Source organism: Notolepis coatsorum (assembly GCF_963971535.1).
Source record: "Notolepis coatsorum genome assembly, chromosome: 9".
Lineage (NCBI taxonomy): Eukaryota > Metazoa > Chordata > Actinopteri > Aulopiformes > Paralepididae > Notolepis > Notolepis coatsorum.
In genome coordinates, this window is record NC_140173.1 from 23086922 (window position 1) to 23100437 (window position 13516).

The 13516-nt window shown below is 42.8% G+C and overlaps 1 protein-coding gene across 1 annotated transcript; it reads left to right on the forward strand.

The window, feature by feature from the left end:
- The first annotated feature begins 1123 nt into the window (after window positions 1–1123).
- LOC311234839 (uncharacterized protein) lies at window positions 1124–12992 on the forward strand. Its single transcript, XM_084322082.1, has 6 exons — window positions 1124–1217; window positions 2759–2844; window positions 3813–3921; window positions 6307–6419; window positions 10916–11030; window positions 12054–12992. Exons 1-6 carry the CDS (start codon window positions 1169–1171, stop codon window positions 12224–12226), a joined length of 645 nt encoding a protein of 214 aa, XP_084178208.1. The 5' UTR covers window positions 1124–1168; the 3' UTR covers window positions 12227–12992.
- The last annotated feature ends 524 nt before the right edge of the window (window positions 12993–13516 follow it).

Genomic DNA, 13516 nt, shown 5'->3' on the forward strand with positions numbered 1-13516 from the left:
GAGCCAATTAGTGAAATCATCAGCTGGTGTTTAGGCATGGCTGGAATGAAACCAAGCATACACTCTGCCCACAATGGACTGTGTTCTGCGATAGACAATGCTGAAATGAAAGAACAGAGGACACTTTTTTTGCATTAAAATTATTTAATGCACTTCTCCATTGAAGGTAAACTAACATGGACGGCATTCACATCACAGCATGAATAATATCACAATATTAAAAACAGAATGGTGTATCCCGAATAATATCACAATATTAACCACAGCATACTGGATTATCCTGAATAATATCACAATATTAAAGGCAGAATACTGGAGTACCCTGAATAATATCACAATATTAAAGACAGAATACTGGAGTACCCTGAATAATATCACAATATTAAAGACACAATACTGGGAGTACCCTGAATAATATCACAATATTAACCACAGCATAATGCGGATTTGACTGTCTATTCTTCTGATAGCAGGTGTTTAATCAAAGATCCCTACTTTCTAGTGTTGCACAAGGACCAATCAGCATGGGTATGGGCGGGTTCATTTTCCATTGGTGGGGATTTGATTGGCTATTTACCTGCACCTCGCAGGATTAATAACGTTAACGTTAGTTCGGCCAGATAAACAATTAAAATATACTAATTAAAATGGTTGGACCTGTGAGATTTGTACTTTGTACTTTGTAGGTCTGCATTTTAAATATAAGGAGTAAAAAGTATGTTTCTTTTCTCTGAAATGTAATAGAGTAAAAGTACAAAGTATACAAACCTAATAATACTCAAGTAAAGTACAAATCCCCCAAAACAGTACTTAAGTATTGTAACAAAGTACAATTACTCAAGTACTTTACACCCCTGTATAGTGTTTTTTTTTACTGTATGAAGCACATTCTCAGAAGTCATTCAAAGACTTCCCAAACTCACCAAACTCGTTTGACTGACCTGACAAATAAAGCCTACTAATGACGTTGTCACATATTAGTCAGTGAGTTTGGGAAATCTTTCAATTCCGGTAATGTCTCTGGAAAGACACACCCATAATGTCTCTCTTAGAATAACAAATATTGACCAATGCTGTACACTTTCACCCGGAGTCCAGTCAATAAATACAGGCGACAGAGGCTCTCACCCTCCAGTGGTCTGCGGAGAGAAGATACAGTACAACAGCCATGACGATGATGACAGGGGGAACCCTGATCTTCCTCTGCTCACTAGCAGGTAAGATTATTGTCATACTACTGTCACCTGCGATGTCACTGTATTGTACCATATCGTTGTCTTGTTTAGCCTGGGCGGAGGTAGCTGTTTCAGCTGTGGTTGGATAATAAAGTTGTATTCTATTATACTCCATTCTACTCTGCTGATGTATGACTGTGGAATAGAGAGGGAGGGTACTTTGTAACTTTGGGTGGGAAATAGAATCGTTAACAATCGTAAAATTATCAAGAATCCTTGTATCTTAGCCGTCATGCATTAGAAACAAACTCTTTGCACGGCTGTGTCAGTCAAAGGCTGTCGTGGTGTCAAAGGTCACCAACTCTTTAGTCTTTGTAAAGTAAACATGTAACAGTAACTACATTGTTGACCCTGCACATATAGTGCCAGTTTCTAGGTAGATTTCTCTTCCAAGAACCCTATTTTTCCTATGAGGACAGTTAGTTTATCCAACATACATCCAATGTGCGTAATAGCCTCACTAACCTGAGACCCATTGCTCTGACATGCCACGTCATGAAGTGTTTTGAAATGGTTGTGCGGGGCCACCTCAGGGAGCAGGTGGCACCTTATTTAGACCCCTTGCAATTTGCATACAGGAAGAGTGTAGGAGTCGACGATGCACTGATTTTTATGTTGCACCAAATGTATAGCCACCTTGAATCGCCTGCCAGCTCTGTTAGGGTAATGTAATGTTCTTTGATTTTTCTAGCGCCTTCAATACAATTCAGCCACATATCCTACACAGTAAATTTCGCACAGTAAATTTGACTCAAACTGAGTCCATTTGAGCCCAAGTGAGTACAATTTTATACTCAGTTTGAGTAAAATGTACTCAGTTTGAGTAAAATTTACTCAGCGAAATTTACTGTGTAGCAAACAAAATGATTCAGCTTAAACTGCACAACTCAACCATCTGGTTGGTGAACGAAATATCTTGTTCCTCAACCTCATGTTTGTCAGGCTGGATGACATAGATAGTATCGGATGTCATCTGTTTTTAATCTTATATCTTGCATCATATTATTTTGTTTTTATTACTTTCATTGCTTTATTATGTTTTTAATCTTATATCTTGCATCACATTATTTTGTTTTTATCAACTTGCCTGTGAAGCACTTTGGTGCCAGCTGCCGCTGCCTGGAAATGTGCTATATAAATAAAATTGACTTGACTTGACTTGGTGGCAAACCATGTTTCCCCTCGGGGATTAAGAAAATAAACCCAACAAGCTACTTGTAGCTAGCTACTGCCCAACAAGCTACTTGTAGCTAGCTACTGCCCAACACTGCAGAAGGGTAACCTTTCACTACCACACACTACAGACGGTTAACCGTCTGCATGTAGTGTGTTAGTGAAAGGGTTAACCTTATGTAGTGTGGTAGTGAAAGGGTTAACCTTCTGTATTGTTGCAGTGAAAGTCTTAACCTTCTGTAGTGTGGTTGTGAAAGTCTTAACCTTCTGTAGTGTGGTAGTGAAAGGGTTAACCTTCTGTTGTGTGGCAGTGAAAGGGTTCAGACTGTCTCTCTGTTGTTATTTTGCAGTACTCTCTGCCACAGCTCCGGGTGAAGGTGAGAGTCACAACTGTACGTCACCCATAGACTTGAAGCATCTCTCCTCTCAGCTCCAGGTACGGTTTGCGCCTGTCGGTGTCCAAGATCAGCCTCTTCCTGGATTATTATAAACTAACGATACCTTTGAACCAACCTCGCAATGAATTGCCCAGATAGATAATATTAGAGGGAATGGGATTTTTTGTTTGTTGTTATTTTAATTGAGAAAAACATAAAAATGAGAATGTGAGAAATATATAGAGAGAAATGTTGCTTTGTAGGTTTCTTAGCATCTCCACAATACACAATGTAGGATTGTTTTTTTTAACGCACATTTTGTGTTTAACAAATGCAGCATCTTACTGTAATTAAGTCATATTATATTATTATATATATATATACATCTATATAAAAGGCGGCTGGGTGGCGCAGCGGACTAAGTGCTCGTCACCAATGCGAGGGACACTGGTATCGAATCCGGCTGTCAGCGTTGCCTCCGGCTTGGCCGGCCGTCATACTGGCTCAATTGGCAGAGTCAGCGGGAGGGAAGCCGGTGGGTGGTAATCTGGTCGTTGTAAACAGCGACTCCTACAGGTCGGTCAGGGCGCCTGCACAGCGAGGAAGGGAGATAGTGAGGGTAGTGTGAGCCTCCCACACGTTACACCTCACCAATGGGAGTCCGCGCTGGCAGGTGAAAAGAAGTGGCTGGCTGACTCTGCATGTATCGGAGGGGACATGCGATAGTATCTATCAACCCTCCCTAGACCGACCAGTGGGGGGCACATGCGAGCAACGACCAGGAAGGGGAGGGGGGAACTAAATTGGGATGGGAGAAAAAACACAGAAAAACAGGAGGAGAAAAAGTGGATAAAAAAAACTAAAAAAAACATATATATATAAAACATATGTATAAAGTTTAAAGTATAAACATATAAAACACACACACATATAATATTAATTGTTCAGCCCTAATACGTCGTGTTTCTAACTAAAAAAAGAAATGTCTCCCACATACTGAAGTGTTGTGTCTGGTTTTGGCCACCAGGAGGCAGTGAAGTGTGGCGATTCCCTTTTGTGTGGCTTGAATAGCAGCCGGCATGCTGAGGTTCTGTCCACCATGAGGAGTCTGTCTGACGCACTGCAGCAGCTGGCGGGTAGGACCATGCAGCATTTTTGGATGAAATGATGAACACAATGTTTAAGTATATTTCCATCAGCTGTTATATTATGCATTATTCAACAGGGGTAGCAAGTAATTAAGTACTTTTACTGAAGTACTATGTGTGTGCGCGCGCGCGCGCGCGTGCGTGTGTGTGTGTGTGTGTGTGTGTGTGTGTGTGTGTGTGTGTGTGTGTGTGTGTGTGTGTGTGTGTGTGTGCGTGCGTCAGGTTGAGCTGGTGGCCTCCTCCTCCTCAGGTTGTTGAGCTGGTGGCCTCCTCCTCCTCCTCCTCCTCCTCCTCCTCCTCCTCCTCCTCCTCCTCCTCCTCCTCTTCCTCCTCCTCCTCCTCCTCCTCCTCCTCCTCCTCCTCAGGTTGTTGAGCTGGTGGCCTCCTCCTCCTCCTCCTCCTCCTCCTCCTCAGGTTGTTGAGCTGGTGGCCTCCTCCTCCTCCTCCTCCTCCTCCTCCTCCTCCTCCTCCTCCTCCTCCTCCTCCTCTTCCTCCTCCTCCTCCTCCTCCTCAGGTTGTTGAGCTGGTGGCCTCCTCCTCCTCCTCCTCCTCCTCCTCCTCTTCCTCCTCCTCCTCCTCCTCCTCAGGTTGTTGAGCTGGTGGCTTCCTCCTCCTCCTCCTCCTCCTCCTCCTCCTCCTCCTCCTCCTCCTCCTCCTCCTCCTCCTTCTCTTCCTCCTCCTCCTCCTCCTCAGGTTGTTGAGCTGGTGGCCTCCTCCTCCTCCTCCTCCTCCTCCTCCTCCTCCTCCTCCTCCTCAGGTTGAGCTGGTGGCCTCCTCCTCCTCCTCCTCCTCCTCCTCCTCAGGTTGTTGAGCTGGTGGCCTCCTCCTCCTCCTCCTCCTCCTCCTCCTCAGGTTGTTGAGCTGGTGGCCTCCTCCTCCTCCTCCTCCTCCTCCTCAGGTTGTTGAGCTGGTGGCCTCCTCCTCCTCCTCCTCCTCCTCCTCCTCCTCCTCAGGTTGAGCTGGTGGCCTCCTCCTCCTCCTCCTCCTCCTCCTCCTCCTCCTCCTCCTCCTCCTCAGGTTGTTGAGCTGGTGGCCTCCTCCTCCTCCTCCTCCTCCTCCTCCTCCTCCTCCTCCTCCTCCTCAGGCTGGCTGGCTAGAAGTTGAAGTACACAACTTACCGTAAAACTTCTATTAGTAGCCCAGGCTTTTATTCTCTTCAATGACTGAACTCACCCGCCTTTATTTGGGACAGACCTCTAATTCCTTTTGCACAAAATGATATCCAATTGTTTATTTAAACCAGTAGGAATATGTGACCCGGCACAGTCTAACCTGTCTTGTTAAGGAGCTCATGATTCCTCAGAAAAGCCCAAAATGTTGTGCAATTCAGAAATAGGTCGAAATGGAGATATTGCCCATTTTGAGTGTTTTGAAAACATAATACGATTTGTAAATATGTTAATTATTGTTAGATCAGTTTGAGTAAAATGCACTCAGTTTGAGTAAAGGTCGGATAGGAGACGCACAGAAATGAGAGGAGAGGAGACGCACCAAAATCCGTTTGTGTTAAATTGTATCTAAATCGGGAGATGATCTTCTCTCCGTCACAATTGAAAGTGTATTTCTCCGTTGCATAGAATAATCTACTCCAGTACACGCTCCGCAAGTCTGCAAGCTTGCGCATAATGGAGTATAGAGAGAGAGGGTTCTATATCAGAGGGCCCCAACCACCGGGTCACGGACCGGTACCTGGCCGTGGATCATTTTGTACCGGGCTGCAAAGAAAGAATAAAGTTGTTTAAAAGGAAATGTATTTTATTGTCATTATTCTTCTGGGTATTTTACTTTGGAAAATTGCCACTTTCGCCCACGCCTCACTCTTTTTCCTAAAATAAGGTTCCTGCCATAATGTTCCCCTTTGCTTAATTCACTCACAACTCGGGCTGTGGTTGTGGTACTGTAGATCATGATCATAATCAGGTGTTTATGAGGGTTGGGCACTTTGTGTGCATCACACGGAAATAAAATAATCAATAAAATAATATAGTGTTATAAGGTATTATTACATTATAAGGTAGCTGCATAGCTTCTGTAAATTGTTACAAATATAAAAACTAGAATTTAATTAAAAAAAAAAGCACTCAGGCAAGCTGACACATGTCTGGTCTGGCGTAGTAAACACAGCAGCTTGCATGTAGGAGTGAGCAGGATCGGACTGCAGCTGTGGTACCGCCCCATGTAGGAGTGAGCAGGATCGGACTGCAGCTGTGGTACCGCCCCATGTAGGAGTGAGCAGGATCGGACTGCAGCTGTGGTACCGCCCCATGTAGGAGTGAGCAGGATCGGACTGCAGCTGTGGTACCGCCCCGAAGCCCGGACGGAGTGTCTGGTGTCAGCAGGTTGAATGATTCTGCTTGTCTGTTATACCGTTAGAATGTTCCGACGCGGAGCCTGAAGGGTGCCCCGTGCCAGAGGTCCCCCGCGACGGAGGACTGCTGTGCGTCACCGCGTGCAACAAAATCTACTGCAAGCCTATGTGCAACGAGGTACTGGTACAACAACTGTAATAAGATTCATATTTAAACTGGACTTTGAAGACGTCTTTATTCATTGCACACATTGCAACGTAGTCATGCAGCGACACACACACGTGCGACACACACACATTTTTTTTTACTACAGATGCAGCACTCCAGATTCAGTTCCCTTCTACTGCTCCTGTAGAACTACACTCAGGTGTTATATTTCGGGGGTGACTGAGCTGACCCCCAAGAGAACAAAGGGAGGGTACTTGACTCAAGTGCTCTCCCAGAGAGGGGGTCGGGGGCTACTGCCCTCAGACCCCCAAGATCATTTTTAATAAGTGGGTTCGGGGCAGTCTGACTTGGGGTACTGCCCATATCGCTGCTGTCAGGACAAAACCTCATAACTCCAAAAACCCAACTTTTCAGCAGATGAAAAAAACTAACACAGATTTGAGGGTGAATAGAGTTAGGAGGTTTAGACAGATGATCGGTTTAATGCTTTCCCATTGTTTAAACTTTGTAAAACCCACACACACATATGGAGGATGATCTACGGAGTTGATTTATATAATAAAAAAAAATTCAAAAAATGGAGTTATGAGGTTTTGTCCCGACAGCAGCGATATATTAGTGTTGCAATGCATGATAAGTAAACAGTGAAAAAAGCGAAGGAATCGGATGGAGCTGAGGCGTTTGGGACGAATACAAATTTAAGATGAAAATCTCCCCAGCCTGTGGGGGGCAGTGGAGGTGTGAAATCTGGACCGGTCCAGAACAATAGGAGTCACAAAATCAGTTTGGAGGAGTGGTAGAGGAGCAGTAGAGGTTTGATTTTTCAGTGCTGGATCTGTACATCCAGGGACCAGCAACTATCCACCATGGTCCATGGATAAAAAGACTGTAGTATATGTATGTATGTTTATGGTTTCTCACCGCTTTTGAATTCAGTGCATATTAATATATACTGTATTATAAATGGTAAATGGTGCTTTTATCCAAAGTGCTTTACAGTTTTGGTTCCTCACATTTTACCCATTCACTCACACATTCACACACCGATGGTGGAAGCACCCATGCAAGGTGCCAACCTGCTCATCGGGAGCAATTAGGGGCTATAGTGTCTTGCTCAAGGACACTTCAACAGGCATGCCCGGGAGGAGCGGGAATCGAACAGGAAACCTTCTGATTACCAGACGACTGCTCTACCTCCTGAGCCAGTCACCCCTATATTACGTAATATATGTATGATTCCATATGATTATGAATATGGTACGTATTGTAATATGTTTGAGAGAAAGGATATTTGTCTCCAAATGTCTTCATCTATTGTCATGTTTATATGTTATGTGTTTGACCCTGTAGTCTAGAATATCTTTTTGAAGATTAATATGAGAGAGAAACACCGTTGACTCCATTGGTGCTTTTCAACAAAACTTTATTGACAAAGACAACGACTCTGGCCAAAACGTGGAACCTCTCTCTCTCGTAGAGTTTTGTCTACTCTATATATGAGACCTCGATCTTCTTATACCTTGAAACAATCTTCTTGAAAAAACACTCCCCAAAGATATTTGACACTCAATGTCTTTGGTCTTTCCGAGGCAAATTCCGGGCTCCAAGAGGAGACATGTATGGTGCATACAAATCAGTACGTAAAGGAACACGCCAACATTTTGGTAAATTAGCTTACCATCTTCTCCAGAGAGAGACAAGAATATATATACCAGTTTCCTCTCTGTAAGCTATCTGGCTGCGTGTATGATTTTACCAACCCAGTTGTGTTTCCGGGTTCGCGTTTTGCGCCGATTGGCCACTGACCTACACGCGTACGCCCCCCTCGCTCGCGCCTTCGGGGCGTGAGATATGAAGACAGGCAAGACAAAAGTCTTTCTCTGGTCTGCATCCCCTTAACAATTGTGTGTATTGAGCCGTACTGTATTGTACGATAGAGCGGCTGGTCGCAGAGACGCGAGTTGAACAAACACATCGGGAGGAGAATGAATGAATGAACCTGATGTAAACAAGACAAAAGTCTTTCTCTGGTCTGCATCCCCTTAACAATTGTGTGTATTGAGCCGTACTGTATTGTACGATAGAGCGGCTGGTCGCAGAGACGCGAGTTGAACGAACACATCGGGAGGAGAATGAATGAATGAATGAACCTGATGTAAACAAGACAAAAGTCTTTCTCTGGTCTGCATCCCCTTAACAATTGTGTGTATTGAGCCGTACTGTATTGTACCCATTCTGCAATCTGTTAAATAAAGTTTTCATTCATTCTCCTCCCGATGTGTTCGTTCAACTCGTGTCTCTGTGACCAGCCGCTCTATCGGAGATAGGATCACATTGTGTCATGTTTTGCTAGAAGGTGGCGATGTTTATTGTTCCGAATAGATCTACACGGGCTTATAGCCTATAATACGTGACATTTGAAGCAGGCACCACTGCTGTTGTAATTGTCTGGTAATAGCTGTTTCGAGTGTTTATTATTACTACCGGTCTTCATATCTCACGCCCCAAAGGCGCGAGCGAGGGGGGTGTACGCGTGTAGGTCAGTGGCCAATCAGAGCGCAAAACGTGAACCCGGAAACACAACTGGGTTGGTAAAAGCATACACGCTATCTGGCTGCATGTTAGCCTAGCTTAGCACAATGAATGGAAGCAGACCTGACCGGTTAGCCTAGGCATTGTCCAACTAACACCTCTCCCGAAGGCTAACCGGTCATGTCCGCTTCCATTCATTGTGTTAAGCTAGGCTAACGTGCAGCCAGATAGGAGAAGACGATAAGCTAATTTGCCAAAATGTTGGCGTGTTCTTTTAACATACCTGGCCTTAAATTGAACCCTAAAACGTTAAAGGATAGTTAACCCAAGGTCACCACTTCCTCAACAGATGCCCGACAGACCAGACCCGACTGAAGCACAGGCCTGTTGGTTTATAAAAGATACCCGGAGAAAGAACGTTAAATGGTCAAAACAGAAAGACCAGTTTTATTCCAACGAGAGAGAAACAACTTGGTTTAACCTGTTAATCTGTAGACCGTTTTCGCCTAAAGGTACATGCCTAAGTAAATGGAAGATTGCTCCACTTCTGTAAGGTCAATTTGCATGTTATTGGTATCTAGGAACATCTAGGGACCTGGGGGTATGTATTTCCAGTGTCAGAAATATTGTTGAATATTTATTAATATTGAATACATTAATTATGATTAATTATGATTTATGATTTTTGCATCTTTGATCATGTTAAATCTGCGGGGCACAAGAAAATGCTCACTGAGCTCATTCACCACCTTATTGAGATCATGTGTACAAAAAATCTAAGCAAATGAACCGCGGGAAGATGATTAAACAGAAGGATTTGTAGATACAGTAATTCATGATAATCGACTTTAATTATAAATTCATATTTGACCTTGAACTTGACCTTGACCTTATTATGGCCAAATCATACATCTATGGATAGGAAAAATGTATCTGGATTTAGTCATTTCTTGCGGATTTTACGATAATTAGCATTTTCTGATAAATTTGTATTTCGATAAAACATATAAAACATCGGTAAAAATGAAAATATACACTTTGACTACTGTTTTTGATAGGGTTATGGTCTTTACTCTTGGCTACAAAAAAATATTTAAAAACATTGACCTCTTCAGATTCCTTTATTGAGCCATTTGTGTAAAAACACATTGGTAATTGTTGCAGCAATACAGTGTATGCATTTTCTTTTCTTTTTTTTCTTAACATCCAAGGGCCCACATGTGGACGATTCTTTGCCGACCTCTAGTGGCTCGGGTGTGCATTTATTTTAATACAATATATAGATAGAATTAAAGCCCTATTTGTTGCCTGTCGATTGCCCTTTCAGGTGACAAAATCCGTTCAGCGGTTCTCTAGTTACATGCCGATATGTGAGGCGTGCCTCAAAGTACGCAAAAGTACACATTACCACCCCCGACTCCTGGGGCTCTAGCTCCGTCAATCATTTGGCGATCTCGAAAATCTTTGCACAGGCTTGTAGCCAATGAGTTGTCTAAGTTGAGTTGTTTTGTTTTTGTTTTACACTAATGTAATTTTAGCTATATTAATTGTTACAGTAGGTTCATTATGCATTGTGTGTACTGAATTTTAATACTTTAGTTTTTTGCAATAGTGATTGTTTTTGTATGTTTTTTTGTGTGTGGACCCCAGGAAGACTAGCTGGTTGCTATCGCACCAGCTAATGGGGATCCCTAATAAAATAAAATCAAAATAAAAAATGAGTGTGGCTTTCCAGTGATACCCCATGATATGATAATTGGGGATCTAATACGGTCTCTATTGATCGATTTATGAAAAAGAAAAGCAGGGTCCCCCTATAGAGGGACCTTAAGGCTTAAGTGTTTACACGGCTATCTAATTAATTAATTAATTTGATTATCGGTGGGATATTAGAGTCCATGTAAATGCAATATCAGTATTAATTCGATACATTATTCAGCTCTTACTATAATTTTGTTTTTTTCCTTTCACAGGGACATGATTTCAGCTTCCTCAGGCGAAGTCGCTTGTATGAGCAGTGCAGCGCGGACACAGGATTCAAATGGACCACTCAGTATATAGGAGGAAACAATCTAGCAGTCTGCTTCAGTAAGTCTACTAGCAGTCTGCTTCAGTAAGTCTACTAGCAGTCTGCTTCAGTAAGTCTACTAACAGTCTGCTTCAGTAAGTCTACTATCAGTCTGCTTCAGTAAGTCTACTAGCAGTCTGCTTCAGTAAGTCTACTAGCAGTCTGCTTCAGTAAGTCTACTAGCAATCTGCTTCAGTAAGTCCACTAGCAGTCTGCTTCAGTAAGTCTACTATCAGTCTGCTTCAGTAAGTCTACTAGCAGTCTGCTTCAGTAAGCCTACTAGCAGTCTGCTTCAGTAAGTCTACTATCAGTCTGCTTCAGTAAGTCTACTATCAGTCTGCTTCAGTAAGTCTACTAGCAGTCTGCTTCAGTAAGTCTACTATCAGTCTGCTTCAGTAAGTCTACTAGCAGTCTGCTTCAGTAAGCCTACTAGCAGTCTGCTTCAGTAAGTCTACTATCAGTCTGCTTCAGTAAGTCTACTATCAGTCTGCTTCAGTAAGTCTACTAGCAGTCTGCTTCAGTAAGCCTACTAGCAGTCTGCTTCAGTAAGTCTACTATCAGTCTGCTTCAGTAAGTCTACTATCAGTCTGCTTCAGTAAGTCTACTAGCAGTCTGCTTCAGTAAGCCTACTAGCAGTCTGCTTCAGTAAGTCTACTATCAGTCTGCTTCAGTAAGTCTACTAGCAGTCTGCTTCAGTAAGTCTACTAGCAGTCTGCTTCAGTAAGTCTACTAGCAGTCTGCTTCAGTAAGTCTACTAGCAGTCTGCTTCAGTAAGTCAATAGTCTACGTTTCCAATAACATGTTTTTTTAACATGCAAATATTGTGTGTACGATTTTTTTGTGGACCGGAAGGACCTTGTCAGTGACCAGTGAATCTGTAACACTGTCATACATATAGTGACCTCTAGGCAAACGAGGCATTTCACTTTGTTTACATTTTTGGTTTTTGTCTGATGTGTGGGTTGGAGTTGAGTGGGGATAGGGGGAAGGGTTGACACTGCTGGTCTCCTATACTCTCTTCATCTCTCTCTCTCCCTCCCTAGAAGAAGTGACTCAAGTTGCAGGAGCCAAGACGGCCTATTTTCCTAACGGGCAGAACTGCCTGCAGACCAAGGGTGACAGCGATCTGGAAAAGAGCGTCCTCGCCACGTTCACCACTGAGCTGAGGGGACAAGGCATCGGCGGAGTGTTTCGATGTCCCCGTGTGCTCTGCTAAAGTGTGTCTCTGATACATGTATAGGGAGGTGTAGTGGTTACGTCATTGTCGTTTTCCGGCCGGTCCACCTCACTTGAAATTGCAATGTATTTCCAATGGACACATTTCTAAATCGTCTCTTTTAAAACCAATAAAGCATTAACATTGGCATGGTGTACCTTTCTGCGTATTCATCCACAATCTATAGCTCAACATGAAACAATTCACAATTAATAGTAAAAGTAGCAAAATAACAATGTTTACGTTTTCGTTCACTGATGAACTACACTTCACTTTGGCGCTGCTGACTCGCATCACCACAGAGTAGAATCCTGGCTGTATTAGACAAATTAAACAACCTTATGAGTATAACTAATTTTTATTTCAACCAAAAATGATTAAACAATAATGTTAGTGATAGAAGGGAACAAACTTTGTGCAGAAATGGAAAGCTTGCCAATGCTCATGAGGCAGAATTATTACAATAGCCGATAATACATTTAGCCAATGATAAATCCCTATACGGGTGGACCGCGTGGGAAACTAAAGTGACGTCAGACTACACCTCCCTATAGGATAGGGGCGACAGTGGCTCAGGAGGTACAGTAGAGCAGTCGTCTGGTAATCGGAAGGTTCCCGGTTCGACTCCTGCTCCAGTGAAAGTGTGAGTGAATGGGTGAATGTGAGGAACAAAATTGTAAAGTGCTTTGGAAAAAAATTCTATATAAATTTACCATTTTTAAACATTTTGTGCCCTTCCCCATTCCACTTTCTTTAATTAAATGACATTCAATTAAATTACAATCTCTGTTTGAAGGACTTTCTGCACTTTTTCCCCCAAAGTCTGAACAGAAATGGGAAAGAAAGCTTTTAGGTTTTCCACACCTGCCGCTTGGAACAATCTCCATTCTTATCTTACAATACCCTGAATGTATTTAAGGCTGATGGTTAGCTTTACTTTATTTGATCAAGGGGGACAGCGTACATTAATAAAACATTTTACAAATGTAAATGCACCCAATTTTAGCCAAAAGGCTAATTTCCATTGGCAGTCCCCCTGGTGAAGCCTATTTGTAACCAAGTTGTCTGTGTTTCTGTTTTATCTGATCATTTTGTATTTGTATTTATTGGTTTAAAATACAGAGACAGTGCATATTAAGGAACGTTTACTGTAAATATCCCAGTTTAGCCAGGTTGGCTAATTTTCAACTGTAGTCTCTGGCGCAGGTGACATGAACACTACAATAATTAAAACACAGTACAATAAGTAAAACACAGTACAATAAGTAAAACACAGTAGGAATCAGTAGG